The sequence below is a fragment of the Anabas testudineus genome, chromosome 16 (genome assembly GCF_900324465.2).
Source record: "Anabas testudineus chromosome 16, fAnaTes1.2, whole genome shotgun sequence".
Taxonomy (NCBI): Eukaryota; Metazoa; Chordata; class Actinopteri; order Anabantiformes; family Anabantidae; genus Anabas; species Anabas testudineus.
The window spans coordinates 15130171-15152643 of record NC_046625.1 but is presented as its reverse complement, the minus strand read 5'-3'; the positions used below and the strand labels follow the sequence as shown (position 1 = coordinate 15152643).

General features: G+C 38.7%; 1 protein-coding gene across 4 annotated transcripts in view; it reads right to left on the bottom strand.

The window, feature by feature from the left end:
* Positions 1-9: 9 nt before the first annotated feature.
* Positions 10-22473, bottom strand: part of LOC113169545 (protein MTSS 1-like) — a 44706-nt gene continuing 22242 nt past the window's right edge. Inside the window, exons 4-16 of one of the 4 annotated variants that reach the window (XM_026371039.1) lie at positions 17462-17546; positions 16268-16359; positions 15939-16013; positions 10117-10274; positions 9873-9980; positions 9689-9786; positions 8106-8370; positions 6518-6649; positions 5879-6124; positions 5433-5669; positions 4590-4749; positions 3674-3955; positions 10-3343 (exon numbers count right to left, since the gene is read on the bottom strand). In XM_026371039.1, coding sequence (XP_026226824.1) covers positions 2790-3343; positions 3674-3955; positions 4590-4749; positions 5433-5669; positions 5879-6124; positions 6518-6649; positions 8106-8370; positions 9689-9786; positions 9873-9980; positions 10117-10274; positions 15939-16013; positions 16268-16359; positions 17462-17546 — 2492 coding nt within the window. In that variant the 3' untranslated portion in view covers positions 10-2789. The remainder of the gene's footprint in view (positions 3344-3673; positions 3956-4589; positions 4750-5432; positions 5670-5878; positions 6125-6517; positions 6650-8105; positions 8371-9688; positions 9787-9872; positions 9981-10116; positions 10275-15938; positions 16014-16267; positions 16360-17461; positions 17547-22473) is intronic. The other 3 variants (XM_026371040.1, XM_026371043.1, XM_026371042.1) reach the window with 3 other exon arrangements.

Below are 22473 nucleotides of genomic sequence, written 5' to 3'. Positions count from 1 at the left end.
CCGAGTGAGTGAGCTGAAACAAAATGGATACTTTTATTGTATTGCTCGAACTGTGGTTACACAGGAAATAACAACCTCTTTACTTCCTGAAACAAATTGCATCACAGCCTGTTGAACTGTACAGGGTCAGACAGAGAGGTCAACTCTCATCAGGGGTCAGGATGAGCTACAAACTAAACTAGAAACTTTCGTACACTCACAAACTAGAAACTTCTTATTCATAGGATATAGTGACATTTGGCAACTCTGATAATATATATATATTTATGCTAGCAATTTAAATATGGAAATTACAAGGGAATAATACAAGTTTTAGACCGATGGACGGTCTTAAAAACAGACACAAAAATATTATCCACAATATCGAGAACTGAATGGTGGGTTTCCCAAAACATCCAAGCAATGATGAACCTTTAGTACATGGTTAGTATATTGAGAGAAATGTGCTGAGAAACTTGGTGTGTATTGAGGTAAAACAGACCAGTGAGATGCCGACCAGATAAACTGTAGTACAGCACTGATCTACTGTGGATCAGTACTGTAGAACGTAAGGTACAAACATTTTAACTTAAAATCTCCCTCGAGGAATTTTCCAACACGGCTCAGCGTGGCTGGTCACAGTCCACTTTGACTTCATTCAGTCCCAAATATGTGAACACCCACAAAGTATTCCTATAGCAAAACCATTCAGTACAAAATATATTTTCTTTACTGAACTGAAAATCAAGTGGATGCAGCTCTGCATCAAACCGCACATCACAATCATCATCATAATACTAATTTAAGTATTATTATTAAGTATTTCATTATGAATCTAAAGTCATGTTTTCACTTGTGCTTCTGTTGGTCATTACAAACACCATTTTCTATAACTGCTGTTCACTTATAAACCTGCCAGCCATTTGATTATTAAAGTATTATGTAAAATAATAACTTCCGTGAATCTTAGCAGGACCTTTTCACTGAAACTAAAAGGTGATAAACAACAGATAGAACATGCACAACTGATAATTTATAGTGTAAAAATAGAGATAAGTTGAGAAAGAAAATAAATTAACATGCGAGCTCCTGGACTATATTTACACTTTCATACATCTTGTAGTAGCCATGGTCTCACAGTGCTTGAACTGAAATTAAAATTAAAACAGAGTATAACTCAGTCACAATAATAGCTTTAGCCTTTTGTCTTGTCTTGTCCGCTGCAGTCTGAGGAGAAGCCACATATCTTCAAAACATCCTATTTTCCAGAAACACAATAAACATGTACCCCTAAAGATGTATTTGTTGAAAAATACAATGGATTTCAATCTGTCCGGACTGGACTTGTCATCTTTGATGCTGTTACAAAAACTATCCTTGGCTGCACTGACGCCACATTTGTTACAAAGAAGACAAAAACAAAAACAACAGGATTGATCATATCTGCAACCAGAACAAGAAAAACAGTACGGCGTTACCAATGACACCTTTTAACTCCTAACTTAACATAAAAATTAATCATTAATGTCTATAAAATATTTAATTACGTAAAGTTGAGTTCTGACACAGCACTTTGACATTTATTAGTAACATTAAGAGCAATTCATGTGCCGCAGGTTGCAGTAGGACTACTAAATGCTACAAGAACCCAGTGAGGAGATCTACACAGCTCAGCATGTAGATAATGCAGATTGAATGAAATGCACATGGGAAAGAAAAAGGAAAAAAACAATTTACATCCTCAGATAATAAGTGTGTCATCCTCATCAGTATATACAAATCAAAAATGACATGTTTAAAGAGGTGGAACTGAATGGTTTTGGCACTGTGGGGGAGCCAATGGAAATGCAGCGTGGATGCAGAGAGCAAGAAGCACTGTCTCACTCTGCAGCAACACAGGCTTGCTATTTATTTTACAAATTAAGTAAATGCTAAAGCAATATGAACAAAAGTGTCCTATTATCACAGCATAGACCATGAAACACAGTCACACTGTAGTCTCCTACAACTTTGACTTTGGGTGGATCCGTCACTTCCTGTGATTTTTGAGGAGCTCCTTGTGCTGTTCTGTGGACGGCTCAAATATGTAAGTATTCAAACTGTGTGTGGAAGACGGCTTTGACAACACGGCTCCATCCTGAAGGCATCATCGCGTCCCTCAAATTAAGCAATTAATGTAGACATACTGTATAATAAACATATAATACAAAGTGTTTTTACACCGAAGAAGCATTCAGTTCACATCGTCAGAGCTTCTCAGAGAATACTGGAGAGATTTTTACTGTCTTCTTGAAGAAATGAACATGAACTGTGGCGTAACGCTGCTCTGTCCTCCTCACATCCTCATATTTTACACTGTCTTTGCAGTTGTGGGCTTGGATTTACATCAACATTTTAATGTTTAGACCAGAAGCCTTTATTAGAGGATATAAGTAAGAAATCAGTTCTTTGTACAGGCTCGTACAATTACCGACTTCACACAAGGCTCTACCACGTGCGTCACTTTAGGTCCAAACCAGTCCTTAAGCTTTACATAGTTTCTTAGACATCATAAGCTAACTTAAAAACATATCTATATATATTTTTGTGAAGGATCCTCACGTGAAAATGTACAGAATGAGAAATGCAGAACAACTAGAACTGGTTTCTCAGATTAACTTAAGAGGCCTTTTGATTCTGGACGTCCTATTTCTACATTTCTAAAGCCTCTGAACCCACTTACATACAGTGTACAATGAAGAGGGAGCCTCAGCACTATGACAGCAGATGACACGTTTCCTCTTAACCGTCTGGATATTGTGATGATGTGATCATGCGATGCGTGGTGCAGAGCGGTCGTTGGTGAGGGTTCTCTTGAGCTTGACTCCCTTGCGGATGGCCACTAGCATGTTGCCTTCTCCACCCTCTCCCACCTCCTCTTCTCCTACTTCCTGCCTGATCTCACTGTGGAGTTGCAACTGGGTCAGCTGGTTGGGCAGAGGAAGAGCGGGAGGATTGGTTGTAGCTTGACCACTCCAGGACACCACAGGCAGAGTTCCTGCATCATCCCCTCCTGAAAATGTTGGAGAATCTGGGCTTTCTTCTCCCCTTCCTCCTCCCATCTCCTCTGCATCCCTGCTCCCATTGATTGCTCCTGACATATCAGGCACCGTTGGGATTTTTACTGGGACAACAGGTGTACGAATCGGGATGGGGCCTGTGCCCCCCACTGAGCCTGAACGCCGGGTGGAAGGTTTGGAAGAGGGAGTGCGGCGGATTGTGGCAACCCCAGGAGTGACGATAACTGGACCATGGCCTGCAGAATAGGAGGCAGAGGCATTATAGGAGCTGGATCCAGAATAAAACCCCTGACCTGAACACGAGCCTGCAATGATAGAACATAAATTATAAAGGAAGCCATAAATCAAATATAAAAATGTACTAACTAAAAATCTACATAAGTGTACTCAAGTACTTTTCAATATATTATATTGATTATTAATATAAATTATTAAGCATTATTATTTTTTATTAAGATGATGAAGGACACAAAGAGAAGAAAATAAAACTGAATGAAACTATTCTTCTGATAGTAGGTTTGCACTTTTGTTTCAAAAGGAGGTTAAACATCAAATCTGGCAAACATAAAACAAATACCTGAGAAGGTAAGAATGGAAAATTACATTTGAGACATTGCAGTCTGTGCATTCTGTACCTGTAGAGGTAGGAGGATAAGCCCCAGCAGGAGTAGGTGGATAAGCTCCTGAATGGATAGGTGTGGGGGGATAAGGCCCTGCAGGGCAGGCTCCCTGTCCAGGATAAAGAGCCTGTGTGCTGGGCAGGCCTGCTGTCGAGGCTGGGCGTTTGGTCTGGAACATGCGCCTGTAGGACTGACTGATGTCACTGTTTCTGGGGATGGTGGAGGATTTGTCAAAGTCAGCATGCTGCTGTTCAGTGTCCTGGTCTCCAGCCATTGAGAAATAGTCATAGTCTGAGACTAGAGAGACAGAAAATGATCAGTAGTATCCTGACATAACAACACGTTATAATATAATTATAATATAATGTTAAAGTATCACAGTGTCAAAAGAAAAAGGTGTTTAGCAACAGTGGGAGAAAATAAATCCAATCCTTTACTTAAGTACTAATACAAGTCCTGCATTGAGAATATTAGATAAGCGAATGCAAGTATTATCTTAATAATGCATAAATCCAAAAGCAGGATTTTACTGGTATAGTTAGTTAAGGTGTATCTTTTAAACATTACAAATGAATCTGCAGATTAATATCAGGTTAGTAATCTGCAGATTGATTTGTCCATTAAATGATTGATTTATTAAAATTCTGAAAATAGTGAAATGTACACTTCTGCTAAAATAGGAGCCAAAATATAGTTGGTGCGCAACAGTGCAGACTGATCCTGTCTGTACGTTCACACACGGCTCATATGTGCATGTGGCAGCAAATATGTCAAGCTAACATGCTCAAAATGCTCAGTTTGGTTGCATTTTTTTCCATTACAGGAAATAAGCAAATGTACATGTTATGATAACCCATCGACCTAAACACAACTGTATACTGTGAAACCCTGATAGCCTAGTTAGAAGAGTATTTAAAAAATGGTGTGCTACCTTGTGAAGGTATAGTGTCTTCAGAGCAGCAGGGTGTGTTGGTCTGTGTGCTGTAGCCACTGGAGCACTGGATGGAGTCCCTACTGGACCTCTGGGTGTCCAGCTCCAGACCTCTGGATAAGGCCAGAGCCAGTTCCTCATGGGCCTCAATATCACCAGCCTGAAGCAATCACCCAAACAAAACAAGTCTGACTGTCTGGCTACAGTTACATACAGTTCATTCAAGTCATTAAAATCATTAGGTATGACTCATTAAAGTCATTACACTGGACCATTTGTGGTGGGGGGCTCGTTCATGTGGTCTAAATGCCATGACTGCTAAAACACTGGGTGACTGCAAGTTAAATTTGAGGTCATCTGAAACTTTTACATCACAGATGTCGTTACAGGTGGCCTGCCTCATGTTCACGTGCTACATCAAGTATTTGCAGACAAAGAGGTAATTTACTCACTGCAGAATTTTGGTATGTTTTTGTTAGAAAAACAGAAGTAAAGTTGAGTTTTGTAACACAAAGTTGAAAGATGAGAGGCATAAAAGTGGACAGAGTCTCTAAAATCTTACAGTTTTTATATCCAAAAACAGAACTCTGCATTACATTACCGGGTCAATGAAAGTGATTTTTCATTTTCAGTAAACAGCAATTATTTAAACTAGTTGGAGAGTAGAAAGGACAAATATATACAAAATAGAATTAACCTAAAAAGAACAATATCAAACAAAGTATTACTTTGCAATGTAAACTGCAAAGTAAAATGAACACGATTATCTAACTAGGATGTGCGTTTGTAAGAGCCTCTGTAGTAAAGGGAGATTAACTATAGGAGATAGAACTTGAAATGAACCTTCAGAGTTGCTGCCGGAGTCCTGTTCTTCTCCTTCACTGATGCTGATGAGTTTGGTGTTTGTAGTTCAGCTGGGGCTGGTGTTGAAGGTGAGATTAATGCCAGGCCTGAGAGAGGGCTGCTGGCACTGTTCATAGTACTATTGCTGTCTACTGCTATGCCTGTGGTCTCCTTGTCTTTCTTCCTCCTTAGTGTATTGACCATGGGTTGGTCATAAGGTCCTGGCTTCGCCCAGTCCTGTAAAGAAAGAAACATGTTTTAATTGTCAATAATTTACATTTCTCCTAAATTCTTCCCTGTCTAATTTTACCTAGGTATACAAAAAAAATACCGTGCATTTAACAGAAAAACAGAGCAAAAAAAATCACCAGGCTTTCATGATGAATACACTGTGAATAAGGAGGATGAGAATAAGTTGATCATCAAGACTGAGGTGATGAACAAACCTTCCAGCTGGGGACATGTGATGAAGGCATCATGGGGGAACCCATCATGCAGTGGTGAGGATAGTCTGGCAGCAAGGCTGAGGCAGGACGTGACCATGAACGAGTGGGGCAGGAGGAGGAGGTGGAAGATGAGGAGGAAACAGGGAGGAAGGGGAAGGCAGTGCCCGGCACTGAGCCCAAACTGCCCCCGTTGCTGTGCAGGTAGGGGGAATTGGTTGGACTGTAGTGGTCAAAACCATTGGACAACTAAATGTGTGCGCATTGGTGGGAGGAGGGATAACAAACAGACAAAACAGAAACAAATACACAATGGGAAAAATTACTGAAATGATAAACTATGGAAAGCATAAACAAAATAGATGACATCATTCAGGAGAAATTATTAAAGAAATACAAAAACAATACAGAATCCAGACTGATCACATCAACTCAGAACAAAGAAAATGATCACACACGTTGAACTGAATGAAAACTTAAACTGATGTTGGAAGTTTCCTATAAACTACATCTACAAGTACATAAAGCATACCACTAAGTTTGAAGTTTAGTATGAGGAAGCCGTGATGCATCCAATGCAGGTACAATGCGGACATTTATGTGAAGTAGGGGTAAGATTCATGGTGGATGAGTTTGTTTCACCTTGTCAGTAGCGTGCTGAGGTGCAGTAGCAGCAGCTATAGAGGAGGGAGAGCTGCAGTCACAAGTCACAAGTTGCCCAGTTTCTGACACCTCAGAGGAGCTGGAACTGGGACAAGGCTGGGACAGCGATGGCTGCAGCAGCAAGCAGGCAGTGACGCGATACCAGAGGGAGTGAGGTAAAGAGAAATATAGATAGACAGAAAGACAGACATGTGCAGAGGAGAGGAATCGCAGAGAAAGACATGTCAGCAGTAGTTAGTTAGGGTGCAGAGGCAACTTGTCCACAGTTCTTAGCAGTTAGTGAGGAGTACAGCCAAGTGACTTGAAACACTGTAGAAAAGGGGCACTGGTAGCCATATTGACATTATCTGCATGGACATCAGCAGTGTTATGCTAGAGGTATTGGAGCCTTGTTATAGGAAAGCACAGGTAAAGTTCTTCTTTAGAAGACAATTTAAAGATGTACAATACAAATTATCCTCATAAACTCATACCATTTTTAGGGATCTTTTAGCAATTAGTTATCAAATTAACATGATTTCATATGGTGACTTGTTACTTCAGGTGCTGAAAACAGATGAAAATAAAATGGATCCACATTAAATATAAGTCATGGTCTGGCCATATTGGCCCTGGGTTAAAGCCCCCTGTTAAATTTTCAAACATTAGACATCATAACTCTAAAGAAGGAGGCAACAAAAGGGCTGATTCCCAGGACTGTTCGGTAAATGGAGCAGATATTAAATTGCCAAACCATCTTCACTCCATCATAAAAACATGCAGTCCAGCCATAACATTGTGTGCTGGACAGGGAAACTCTGGTTGCTGGCGTGCTAACATGTCAATTATTGCTGTTGCTTGCATGGTTGATCTCAAACCACAAACCCCACACCGACAATCTCCTGGCCTATCTCAGTGATAATTATCTGAATCCTTGTGTCAGATGGTTAGATAAAAGCAAAAGAACGAGACCTACCGATAGAGACAAAGGCTTAGTGCCTATGTTGACACATAACATGTCATTTTACTATGATTCATTTAATGAAAATACAACATGCAGTATGCTCAAGCCTCTGCAAGTTTAAGAAAACCACAGTCTGTCACAGCAGTCGACTCTTTAATAGCAGGATGGGGCTGACCTGTTTCGCCCTGGGCTAGAATGGAGACAGACTAATTTCCTTTGCATTTATGTTATAATAACAGCAGTAAAATGACTTCACTATGATCACATACAAGTACTGCTGCCAGCACACTGCCCCTGACAGTGGCTATGGAGATGTGTGAGAAATACGTTGTCTCTCAGTCTTCGACTATAATGTCTTGTAAGTCATAGTTAAGCTTTTTTTAATCAGTCAGTAGATGAACATTTCTTTGGTGAGAGAGGCCTGAGAACAAATTACAAAAACACAGTACATGTATACAAATGAACACAATATTATACTAATACTAATACTCTTCATTCCCCCAAACAATTTGTATGATCAGTCTGTCATTAGACTGAAATGGATAAAAAAAACAACAGCAACAGAGGAAGGCTCATTCTTGGATCCAAAACTAAATGTGGGTAACAGAGGATTTTTTTTCTTACCTTTGTTTCAGCTGACATAGGCAAGGATGATTTGTACGATGTGTATTGGTCCTGCGATGAAGAAATGAAGCCTGAGTCATGGGAGGAGATGCTAGACAGCCGAGCTGGCGTCTGCTGGGGTAGCGTGGAGCTACGGTACCGATGGCGAGGGTGTAGGTGGTGGAAGAGGTGATGTGAGGAAGAAGAGGAAGAAGAGGAGGAAGGAGAATGAGAGTGAGAGCCACTGGATCCCCTGGAGTCACTACTGTTAACGCTGTTCAGACTACTGTAAAATTGGAAGGAGTTGGGTATAAGGGGAGCACCACAAGAAGAAGAAGTTTGGCAGTGACAGGCCAGGTAAAGAGAATTAAGTACACCCAAAGATATGGATTAAAGAAAGGAGAATGCATGAAGGAAAGATAAAAGGAATATCAGGGAAGGAATAAAGAAGACAGGGGATTGGGGGGGAATGTGGAGGAGACAGAGTGGGAAACAATTAACACAGCACACCAAGATGCGGCAAGCAGTGACTGAGGCCAATCCAGCAAAACAACAAAATAACCAACATAAGAGGCATGAAATCATAATGACAATAATTACAGGCAGGAAATCACAGGATTTCATGCCTGGGTGAAAGTTTTTTCTCTTTAAAGAATAACAGTAGCCTAAATACTAGTTCTAATTACTGTGTGAAATGAGACTTAAAAGCAAAAACATTTAACATCTGTAGTGAATATACTAAACTGCTAAATTAGTGCTATGAAATATACATACAGTATGTACCAATCAACACTAACAACAAAATTCTCAGGAACAATACAAACCTATATTTAATTTTAGTCCCTAGTGCCACAACATCATGCATAAACAGAAACACACATAGTAAAAGCAACTTATTTGCAATGATTTGTGAATTTCATAAGCATCAGCTTTGCAATGTCAGATGAAAATGCTGCATATGCAAAAACATAACACCCAAATAAAAATAAAAGAAAAAAAATTGTATTGTGGGTTTTAAATATTTGCATAGCCCGGAGAGACTTTAAAGCTCTGCTTCTATCACCCACAGCCCTTAAATGTGGTTTTAAAAGGACAAATGCAAAGCAATTCAAACCCTAAGCATAAACCTTTTAGCAACTGAAGAAAAATTGGGAGACACACAAAAAGCGGGGACAAGAGAGTGTGGAAAACAAGATCTGAACAGCTTCAAATCAGCAGGGTTTTTTTGTTTAAAACATATCTAATCTTTACTTTAATGCTTTGCTTATTAAATACATTTTCCATCACACATACCTATTGTATGTCAAAAATATCTCAGTGTGTCTTCCCTTTGACAATGTCCAATGTTTTATCATATCATTTGACCACTGGGTGGCAGAAATAGATTGGGCAACATAGATGTTTTTCTCCAAGTACTTGTCCCCCACCCCTTTACACTGATATAACCACTGATATGGTCTACAGGACAGATCATTTTGTAGAACACTGGGTTATAAAAACTTTTTTTCTTAGCTACAGTAGTTTAATGTCTACCTGAAATACCTGAAAGTCTCTATTTCATTTACTGTGGCCATGAGTCTAGTGATACAGATACAGAAACCTACCTGCACATGCTAGACTTCCTAGACATAGTGGTGCTGGGGGATGAGGGTGGCGTTTGATATGACCAGCCATAGTCTGAGCCCTTCAGGTCCAAGATCACCTGAGAGGAAAGAAAACATCAGTCATACTCAGTCAGGAGTGATTTAATTCACAGATCATTTCAACATCTTTGATGTTTTTCCACACCTGTTCACTAGCAGGAGGAAGCTTGTGGGGATCCGACGTCAGGGCTTTTAGGTCTTCTGAGATGGCTTGAAGATGGGTGACCTCTCCCAACATGGAAATCTCCTCATCCTATAACAATAAATGACACAGAATATAGGATTTCTGTCTTTCTAAGAAGACACTATACAGTGTGAAGTGGGTTTACAGTAGACTTTCTTTTGTTTTCTAAAGGCTCATTTCTCCCCTTCTTCCCTGCTGTACTCACCACAACAGGCTGCAGCAGGGCCACAAAACAGCAGAATCTCTGCCTCTCCTCTATGAAAGCTTTTCTCAAGGCCTGTTTCTCTGTCTCTTCCAGCAGAATGTATTTATCACTGACATCCTGCATGGCGCTGTCCAACTGAGGTTGGATATCACCTCGACCTTGAATGCAAAACAGACACACAAATGTGGACACATAGACACAAGGTTATTTATATCACTACAAGTATAAGAAAAAAACAAACAAACAAAAAAACTGAGCTAGCTAGGAAACAGATCAGTGGTCTATTTACTAAGTTACTGAGATGAATGTTAACACTAAATGTCTTCCTTTACAACACAAATAATATATTATATATGTATATATGTACAATGCCCAGAATTTTGCTGTGGAAACACGCCTGATTACTTGAACAATGTTATCATTTTGAAAATTAAAAAACATTTTGTGGCCTTTGGTTGGTGTTTTTGATTGATATCACTGTGCGAGATCTTAAAAGAGATGCCCTGAAGTAAAATCTTAAGTTCTCAATTGAGGCAGGAAGGCTGGCATACAGTAGGCCACAAAGACATTATCTAACCACTCAAACTACACTTACACACAACCATATACATATACAGTCTTGACTTTGATACATCAAGGTTACCCGACAGAAAGCAACTCCGTGGTCTGTCTGTATGCGCTCGTGTCTGGGCAAGATAAACTGGCGTCTTTTGTTGACATTTGATGGGAGGCCCTGTATCATGCTAATCAGTGCTATAGAAACTGATAGTTACACAGGCAAATCATCTTCCTCATTTAAAACATAAGGGTGTAGGTCTTATCTTGAGTACAAACCACCAGTTCTTTCCTCTTTGATGTGACAATGCAGTTTATACAGTAGATTCCACACAATGTACCATGTGGGAGGCTCTGTTTCCAGTGCTTTATGTCTACGTCAATTAACAATGGCTTCTAACACACTCATTCACACTCACACATGAAGACAAGATGATGGAAAGCACCAAATGTAAACTCTGCCGTTATGTGCTCACTACAACACAACTGACTATTTGTTTCGATCACTAAAGTACAATGTAAGCATTGCCATTAGGTAAAACTAGCTAACAATGTATTTTAAATTAATGTTTTCACCCAGAATGAGAAGATACATGAGTAAAATAACTACCAAAGTGCAATTTCCAGTGCTTTCACTAAAATATCAAAAGTTATTTTTTTTTGGTGATATTCTACACTGTTCCAAAAATAAAGAGAACACATAACCATACAAAGTCCAAGTCCATCACACTTCTGGGATATCAACCTGTTGGGAAGCAACACTGATTGTTCACCTGCTGTTGGAATGGTTCTGCAGGTGGTAGCCACAGACCATTTCCCTGTCCTCATTTTTTCTGGCTGATTTTAGGTCACTTTTGCACTTTGCCAGTGTCCTCACCACTAGAGGTACAGGGTGTGCAACCCACAGACGTTGTTTAGGTAGCTCATCCAGGTTGGCACATAACTGCACACTGTGGCAAGAAAGTTTGATGTGTCTCCCAGCACAGTGTCAAGAGCATGGAGGAGATACCAGGAAACAGGCCTGTACACCAGGAGACTTGGAGGGGGCTGTAGGAGGAACAGGAGGAGCACTCCCAGAGCTCTACAAAATTATCTCCAGCAGGCCACTAATGTGCATGTTTCTGCTCAAACTGTCAGAAACAGACTCCATGAGAGTGGTATGAGGGCCCGACGTCCACAAGTGGGGCCTGTGCTCACAGCACAACACCGTACAGGCCCATTGGCATTTGCCAGAGAACACCAGGATTGGCAGATTCACCTTTGGCTTCCTGAGCTCTTCACAGAGGTTCACACTGAGCACGTGACAGACACATATTACTCAGCCTCACTTTGAATTGTCTTGAGGAATTTCCACACAAGTTACATCAGTCTGGGATCTGACTTTTCCACTTTTATTTTGAGTGTGACTCTGAATCCAGACCTCCATGGGATAATGATTTTGATTTCCATTGATCATTCTTATGTTATATTGTTTTCAACATATTCCACTATGTAAAAAAAAAGATTTTCAACTGGAAGATTTAATTCATCGAGATCTAGTATGTGTTGTTGAAGTGTTCCCTTTATTTTTTTAAGCAGTGTATTTAAAGTAAATATATTTGTGACATGATAGATTTACAAAGTAAAATAACTAAAATATGCAATAATAATAACTTTCATCAGTTGATTCAGTGGTCTGTAGAAGCCAAACTGGAAATTGCAGTATATATTTTTAGTCTCATATAGATCTGAAGGCAACTTTTTAAACAGACCCATATAGAATTACATGATACAGTGTTTTGTGGAGAGCTGAGCTGTTGGCTGGGCCTCGCTCATTAGTCTGGTTTCCACTGTAGAACCAAACTTCATTATTATTAATTTTCCTCCAGGCAAAACTTAGACTTTTTCCATCTTGCTCATAGAAACTATTTGTATGCTGGACTGACATTTCAAACATTGTTTTACATGCATACAAATTTAAGTTTTGAAAATAAGTTTTTGAAATTAGGTTCAGTATATTGCCATGATCATACATGACCTACATTCAGAGGGAGTCGTTTCTGTACCACTGAGAAATATATTTTTCTCATCAAAGGCATGTTTTCTTTGACTCAATTTTCTTAAAAGAATGTTTTAAATTTTATTACTTGCTTGGCCTCAATGTAGAAAAGTAGAAAAGCAACACTGTGGTGTTTCCCTGGCATGTAGTAAAGGGAGGGAACTTACTACTTTCTGGTTTTCTCCCAGTAGTTCAAGCAGGGCAGCCTGTAAGTTGTGGTAATTTTTTGCAGAAACAGGTGGAAAGCGTTGCTGTTTTGGTAGTTCACAAGAGTAGCTTAACATTATCACAACCAAAGCCAAATTCTACTTTACGTCTGTTTGAGATTGGCACATCAAGAAGCTCCTTATTCCTACATAAAAAAGTTGTCATCTTTGTCACTAACATAGGAAAACTGATATGGTAACACCATAACATATGGCCTTAACTAACATATACAAATTATTTTAACACTCAATTCTTCGACTTCTTTGTGATTTTGTTTGTCTACGCTTCAAACACAGGAAGCAGAAGTTCTTGTCAGAAATTCAGCAGCTGAGCCTAGATTAATATGGTGAAAGCTGAAATTGTCCACAAATGGCACATGTTCAGATACATGTGCACGCCTATGAGATTAGCTAATTCAGCTTTCCTAAGACCAATGACTGCATTAGGTTGCAATCACAGGCTGTTTCTTAGCCAGGCTGGGTTCTCAGGTCAGAAAAAATAACCTCACAAGACACATATCAAATATAAGATTTAAGTCACCAATACAAGCAGACAGATGGCACATTATTTCTGTGCATAAAAGTCCTTTTTTCTTAAGTAGTGTGACTAAAACTAGTAGCCAATTCCTAAATTTAATTTAACAGTTTGTGTTGTACTGTAGATGACTTGCTTCAGAAAAGAAGTGTGTGTGTGAGCGGAGTAAAGGAACAAAAATGTGCCTGCGTGGGCCACATTTACAGAGGGCACAACAGGGCTGATAAAAAGACATGACAGACCTGGCCAAATAAAGCAGAAGAAGCCACCCCTTGGACCACTTAGGACCAGAGGATATCTCGAATCTACCGAAGCCTCCACTTCACTTCCTATCCTCTCTCTTCTTCAGACTGTGGCATATTTTTAGTATCACTGTGATACCATCAAGTGGCTCAGTTACAGAACTAAACATCTGTTTCCTTTGCAATCACATTTTGTTACTTCATCTATTTAACAATATAGGGTCTTTAACCCAGTAGTAGAGACAGTGAATAAGTGATTCAGGATTTTGGGTTTCTGTACACAATGTACTACAATGTACTACAGAGGTTCACAGATTCAGACTACTATTATCTTAATGGTCCAATATGTTGTGGCAAACAAACTACAGACTGATAGTTGCCATATTTGCAGGAGAAACAGAGCATGTCAATATTCAGCATGCATTTACCACCTGCAATTAAAAAAAAAAGTTTGAATATTTGATGGCTTCTTTACAATGCAACCAAGATGTTTGGTTTAGCATTGTAGTAGAAACGACAACCTGGACATGTCTTATTCCATAAACTGACTTACCTACATTATCAGCTGCAGTGCAGCATAAGGCGAAGGATGGTACCATGTGGATAGGGAGAGGAAAAACATTCAAGTCAACTGAAAGCGTGCCAGCACACACTAATCCATCACTTACAGGTGCAGCTTTGTGTGCCCAAAACCATTTACAAGCATGTTAATACACTAAGAAAAATATAAAACCAAAACAATGTGCCACTACATTTTTTAATCAATACCATTGTCAAGTTAATCCCACTCTAATACTGATAGAGAAAGGCTTACTATAAATATCTCTGCATAAGAAAAAAAATCTATGAAAAGCAAAAGACCATTATGATTTGATGATGTTCACACTTCTACATTAATCGTCAGTTATATCAGCAAATATCAGAAGCTTTGTTTTTTTTTTTTTCAAAGCAGACATCTGATACAAGCTATATGCTGACATACTGTTGCATTTATATTAACAAAAAGATGAAACATCTGAAATTGGCTACTGCAACCTTTCTCACTCGCACATCAACGATTATGATCAATTTGTCAGTGCATTAAAAAGACAAACAAAAAATAAAAACATACAAAAAATTTATTATTTTGCTGAATATTCTCTGTAAAACATGCCTATTGCAGCAGTATTAGTAATGTTTACTAAATTGTATACAAACTTTAAATCTACTGTACTCATGTTTTGCTTAAACTTGTACTTGAGATTGACCGATTCAAACCTGAACTACTAACATCTCCAAAGATACTGGAAACATATTTTTCTAATTCCTTCGTTCTGCTTGGTATTTTTTTTTCTCTAGGTAAATGAATGTGTATGTAGAACCTGAGCCAAGACAAGTGCAGAGTGAAACAGCCCCTGTACTCACCCTGAGTGTTACCAAGTAAGGTAATGTTTAGCCTTACTCTAACTTAATGTGCACAGGTCTAATCAGACAAAGGTCTTTTATATACACATCACTCCTGTCTAATAATAAGTATATATATACAAATTGGACTGTTTCCCATTTTCCTGTTTGAAATTAATTCAATCTCAACTTGAGATCTTTCTTTACAAGTTGTTTTGAAGACGTTTTATGACATTAGTAATCAGATTTTTTTTCTTTGGTCCTGAATGTTGACATCTTGCAGAAAGAAGTCTTTAATTCCACACAGCATAAATCAAACTAAACTAAAATACCACTAAAGCCCAGGTGCATGGTGTTCAAGCAAAACAATTATATCACTGAGGTAATTCAGCAGTGGTTAGTTATTTTCCCCTTCTACCTTTTTGTACATTACTTTTAAAGGAAGAGAAAAGACTGAAGTTCAAGAGGTCAAGCAATGAAACACATGTATACAGCTAATCAAGACTCAGGACTCAAGTTTCATGCCTTCCGTGCAAGCTGAAAACTAGTAGAGGATAACAAAAGCGTTTACTTTCGTTTGGTTTACAAGAACTTAATGCGAACAGATTTTCTGACACTTGACATGGATATTTTCACTGGTTTAGCAGGCAATGCTCCAAGTTGTTAAGTGAAACTGAAATTAATCCCTACAGTAAGCTATTTATGTGCTTTTTTATGACAAAAGATAATAAGCTGCTGTTTACTATGGAGTGTAAAGGTTTTTGTTCTTTGTGGGCAAAATGTTACTTGTGGGTACATCACTTAGTAGTGTCAATAGCTTAATTACATATTAAAACTAAAATATGTATATATGGATATTTTACCTTTCTTTGCTTTCTTCTGAAGTTTCAGAGTGTCAGAGGACTTCTTCTTTATTTCCTGACGAGCTCTTTTATACTCTGGTGCAGATGGAAAAGATAAAAAGAGTCAAATAATTGTGTGAATATAAAGAGAACAAACAAATATGGCATGACAATCTGCAAGTCAGTCTACTGTGTGTTGCAGGTCATAATTACTTGGTAACTTGCCAAATTTTGAATAGGGTAATGAAATAATACACTTGGCACGTTACATGTCTTGAAAGAAATTACCATGTACTGTAAGGTTGAACTAATTTCTAGATAATTCCTGTTTTTGTGTTTGTTTAGCCTACCCTTTGCATGGTCCTTGTCCAAAGTATTTACTCCTCTTTTCCACTCCTCCATCTGTTCTTGGAGAGGGTTGATCAAACCCTCCAGGAATCCCCTGTGAAAAACAACAAATTAACCCCATCTTACATCTGTTCAGTGAAACCATTTTACATAGAAGTTAACTTTTAAAATCTAAACTTCTTACTGTCTATTTAATCTATTTCAGGATACTAAATGCTTGAGCTTAATTTTTTTAAATGGTCTGCCTGAACAACAAAAAGTGATTACGTCATTAGGTTTCAGACAGACAGCCATGCATGGAAATCCTTAGATCAGGTTTTCCTTTCTGTCTGTATAGTGTTTGGCCTGTCTGATCTGTCACTCATTAACAGAGAGACATAAAGTGAGAAAAACAGACACTGGGAGAAATAAAACCCTGTTTATGTCTGACTGCGTATCACAGGAGGAAGTAAACAGCTTGGCAGTCATGTCTGTCAATCATTATCCAAATGTGAGATGTATTTGTGAGTGTTTAAGAGGCTGTGACTGTTAGTAGTGGGCAGCTGCAGGCTTATGCATGAAACTAAATTTAGACTTCTCACTCTTGCAGACATTTTTTAGAAGTATGGGTGCCTGTGGAAGAGGAATCTTTGCCGAAATGCTACATGAAATTAGAGAGCCCCTTGTCTGAGCAGTGTGTGTGAGAGAGAAAATAAGATGCAATGTGTCTGCAGTGTTTCCCACAGAATTGTATTCTACCTGTGGTGGTGGTGGTGGCTGGCTATACTGTAGGCATGTACATAGCAAAAAAAAAAAGATCAAATCATATTGATTGTATGGTATTTAAATGTGTTAATTAGACTACTCACTTTGAGACACCTTATTGGAGTTGAATTCAGAACCAAAGTTGAGTTTAAAGTTTGTGGAAATGCAGCGACACATATTGTTTAAAGGTGTTACAGACTCTTTTCCAGCATTTCATGAAAAAACATATCGTAGATATAATGCTGTGATCAAAAAGCATTTTCTTTTAGTTCAGCCAAACCACCGTGATGTGACTTATTGAAATGAGCTCCACGCAAATCATTCCCACAAAATCTCATCAGGCATTCTCCTTAACTGCACAATATGATATGTTATAAAACCCTATATGTTGCAAAAGTGAATAGTGTGTGAAAAGTACAGCACAACCGTATAAAACATTTAGTGCTTCTTACATTGAGAAATGTTTGAGTTTAGCTTCTATGCTGCGATGTCGCATACACATCCGGGTCAATGCTGATCCAATGTCTCTGGTCCCTCCTGAAAGATAGGAACGAGATTATTTGTAACCAATCTTTGGACATAAGTTGATATCGCTACTCATTAGAAAAGGACATTATGTACAGAAAATTTCAGTGGTAATTGAACTATCCACATCAAAGAATGTTTTGTATGATAGCACAGTCAATAATTTAAAAATAGGGAGAAGCTGGAGTCAAGTCAGAGAGGGAGGGTAATTTCACATTGTGAAAGATGGTAACAAATATTTACAACTTAAGCCCAAGCGATACTAATGTCCATGAAAGTAGAACCCAACTGAACTCCACTGACGATCATTTATTAGACCTGCTACATGTTGTTGTAAAAAAAGCTTTCGAAAAACAGCACATACTAGTCAGCTAATGCTGTAAATATTTAATCTCATACTAAATTGAAAGTAACTTTGCTGATGGGAAACACCTTCTTGCTGGACTTCAAACATAATAAAATACAATTAGCAAGCACTCACTGACCTAACTACAGTTAGTTTTTTTTAAACTGCTAACAAGCATTAGTCAATACTCAAACTACACACCATGCATGGCTCAAAATAAGCTCATATGCCCCACAACACTGGCAACAAGTTAGACTCAGGAAGCAAACACTGACAAAGTTTGTAAAAATACTAAACAATACTACAACAGCGAACATCGCAGAAAAATAAATAAATCTTCTCAAAGAGAGAGAAGGGGTCTGATTAATGGACTAATTCATGGTCTCTGATTAAGAATAGAGTTAATGAATTTTGATATCTGAGGTCACTGAATGCATTTTGTGTGAAAGCAATGAAAAGTGATTCACAGTATGCTCCACATGGACTTCTGTTTTGCTGACTGTGTTAAGACTTTTGACAATGTGTCTTCAGTTTTTACAAAGAAAGACAGAAAACTGTAAAAACTACTGGAACCAGTAGGAAGCACTGAGTGAGAAATTGAACACACATTCAGGTCAAAAAAGTGATGGTAAGCTGGAGCAGAGTCCAGAAAATGTGCCTGAGGCTAGTGTAGGTTTCCTTCAAATAGGGTAACTGGCTGTCAACTGGAAGGCTGCAGGCTGGACAGCTAAGCAGAACTTGATGTTGATTGACAGAACTATTGTGTGGCTGCTCAGTATGACTATTTGGTTTCTCTGTGGGACTAAAGCACTACTGTCTGTGTCTATGTGGGTATGTGTGTATGGGGAGAGATAGGGTGGGGGCAGAGAGATCTTGTAGGAAACTGTGTGGAGTTCTTGGGACATTATGTTCAGTATAACAGAAAGAGTGATTCTCTCAGTTTGTGTGTGTGTGTGTGTGTGTGTGTGTGTGTGTGTGTGTGTGTGTGTGTGTGTGTGTGTGTGTGTGTGTGTGTGTGTGTGTGTGTGTGAGTGTGTCTGTGTGCGATGATCTGATGTGAAGTGAGAATGCCCTCCAACAGAGCAACCATTCTCCTGTCAGTACAGTCCTTGCTACATGCAGAGATACACACAGAGATGTCACTCACTCAGAAACGCAACTTACACACACAAAATGATCTGCTCCAATAAAAGCTGGACAAAACAATTGAGTCTGAAGATTTTACCCACAAAACACTCTCCTATAGTATACTTAGAAAAAACTAAAAGGAAAATCCTTTAGGAACATGTGGGGAAAGGTCTGGACCAAGCACACTCATGGTGGTAAGAAAACTTAAAACAACTGTTACAACAGGAATGTGTACATAAAGACACCACAAAGAGACTTTTTTACCCAGTCATTCACATTTTATGGAGTTTCATAGAGCCTGTTATACCCTCAAAACCTTTCCGCTACCCATTCACTACATGCCATTAAAAAAACCTCTGTTATACAATACTAATATGCTCATTCATTCCTGCGCTGACTTGTTTTGTCATCCTATCCATCCACCTGCCCACCTCTGCCTTACTATGACAGCTTGTTATTCTAGAGGGTGTGGCTGATACATGCCACAGTGCCACAGAGAGGCCATACAACCTAAGGAGAAAAAAAGAGTTACTTTTAGAAGAAAGCTAGTGAGATCTAGTTTATACTGTCAGGAGAACAGTTTGGTTTCAGCTGATTAATTATTTGGCAGAACCCCACCCAACTCCTGGATTTAATGTGAGGCATATGTATCAGAAATGCATCTGCTCTGTGTACAGGTATGCCATTATGGCTGTGTTAGAAAGATTACACTCTAGCTCACACTGAAGATTTGAAGTAGGACTGCAATACCACCACTTCCATTTGAAGACAGTTCCATTCAATCGCTTTTCTGTCAAGGGGTCACTTTTGCAAAAGTCAACTTCTAACATAAGAGAGTTGGGCATAAATTAAAAATGATGCATGTTTAAGACTTATGCTAACTCCTAAATTCTTAAGAAGTCCAAACTAATAACAAACTGTTTACTTCATAGGAATCTGATAATCACTAATAAATAATTCAGCAGTAAAACATAGCGCATGTTTGAGACTTGTGTCTCCTCTCTACCCCTTTTTTTGCTCTCACAGCAGGTAGCTAATCAAAGTGGCCTCTGCCATGACTGCCAGTTACCCTGGAAACTGTATATATATGTGTGTGTGTGTGTGTGTGTGTGTGTGTGTGTGTGTGTGTGTGTTGCCCAGCTGGAATCTGACTCTGGCTCCAGTAGTGTTACTGGGTTAGTGTTTTCTGCAATGTGCAAAGTGACTGACATGGCACTCTCTTTGGGAAGCACATGATACATGTGCACTCCAACATAATGCAAAGCACAGTACATGTGCAGCATGTGGTAATATTAGGAGACATATATGTGGTGTTGCAAGGTTTTACAATATATTTTTTAAAAACATTCATATCATTTAAATAATATTTAGATTTCAACCATCTTACCCATTATGAATTTGCATTACATGTACATGAAGAGTTAAGATGTTGGTCAAAGCTGGATACATTATCAGGCCGATCTGCCCTGTCTGTGGAAAGTTGTTTTGGTGCTCTCAGAATAAAGTTACTGCTACACATCGTCTAGTTCGTCTAGCACCGACTGACCCTTGGCTAGAAATAGCTGCATTGGCAGCTCCAGCTGTCTTACACACACACACACACACACACACACACACACACACACACACACACACACACACACACACACACACACACACAGTAGATGTAACAGTCTGACCTGGCACTGAGGCAACTGAATCTTGCTTGTGTGTGTATGTGTGTGTGTATGTGCAGTGGCATAACTGGCTGTCAGTAGAAATAGCTGCTGGGTGACATTTTTGTTTTGGAGGCTTGTTATTATCCCGTCACCACCAACACTTAACACAAAAACACACACGTAGACACAAAGACACTATAAGCTGCACTCTTTCATGCCACTGTGTTTGAACAATGCTAAACTGAAATTTATCAAGTAGGCTGCCTAAGAAACTTTGAGAACCAATGTGCAATTCTGGCTACAAAATGTTTTTCACAATGGTTGGAGGGTGATTTGGCTGCCACTCTTAAAAACACCAACAGCCCCAGGTCTTCTCAATTAACAATGCATCACAGTAGCATAAAAGAGTATACAGTATTATATTTATTTATTTACAATTTCTGTCAAATGATTGACATTCAAAAAATGATGTTATTTTTACTGTCAAGTTGTAGAACTAAGAGTCCACAACAAGCATTATATCTTAATTAATTATAGGCTTTAACGCTTGTCTCTGATGTTTCAGCTTTCTGTGTGACTCTGGGAACTAGTGTCTCATAGTTTGTTGTTACATTTATGACAGAGATGATAGTTTTCTCTGTGTGTGTGCACGTATGTGTATGTGTGTGTTAGAGCGAGAGAATGAAAATGACAGAGAGACAAGATGGTAATTTGATGTCAACTTGCCAAGTCCATCTTTGTCCTCAACCACCCCCCAGAATACTCCTTGGAGTGTCACACTGTGCTGACACAGAGTTTGTATCTATTCATGCATTTTATAAGAACACATTAGAAAAAACTACACAGTTCATGTGTCCCTGTTTTTAAGAACACATTGTGAAAAGGCAATGGTCATTGTAAAGTGATTTATCAATGGCTCTCATTATGATGTGACCCATTTATTGCAGTAGGCTAGAGTGCGGTTCCAAAACCTTATTGTGAGTGACTACTGTTTATTTATGGCTTAGTGGTGGAATAAACTGGCTAAATAATTTAGACAATCGTCCCAAATGCAGCAGGCTGTGTGACTAATCATCTCTATATGGTTAAATAAAGGTAGAAGGATGGATTTCTTTCTATATTTATAAAGCACCTTTCAGGATGTTATAAGAATGTGACATATTAGGATGTGATCTGAAACTGTTTTTAACAATGGCATCAATACAGTAGGATGGAACATGACCAATAGCAATATAACACAACATGATCCTTTCCTAGAAGTCTTAAGCACATAAGTAGATTTTGACCTTTTGACACTTATTGATAATACATGGTATGAGTGCCATAACTTGGGTTTTAGTAACGTTTTAGCAAATTAAACTTTTAATACTCAAATACGCAAATATGATTATTTTCTTTTAACTTGCATACCTGGAATACATGCAATTAATACATATAAGATGGTGCAGATCCTGATGTGTGCCATCTAAAAATAGGATTCATAGTTTATTGCAGGCAAACCCACTAAAGGCAGCATGTGGTACACACTAAACCAGTGTGCACTTATGCAGATCTCAGCTTGTCATTAGAGAATAAAGGGAAGGCTGATATGTAGAGAAAAGAACAAGTGATTGAATGAGTGGAGGAGGAGAAAAAAGGAAGGAAGGAATGATGAAATAAAAAACATCCTCCTCATAAATTGATATAATAAAAACATAAGGATGAAACACTTGGCAGTTCTGACATGATGGTCAGAGAGGCTGGCTAGCTAAAACCAACTATGTGTATGGGCACCAGATGGCTGCTGTTAACTATGGGCCAGTGGTTA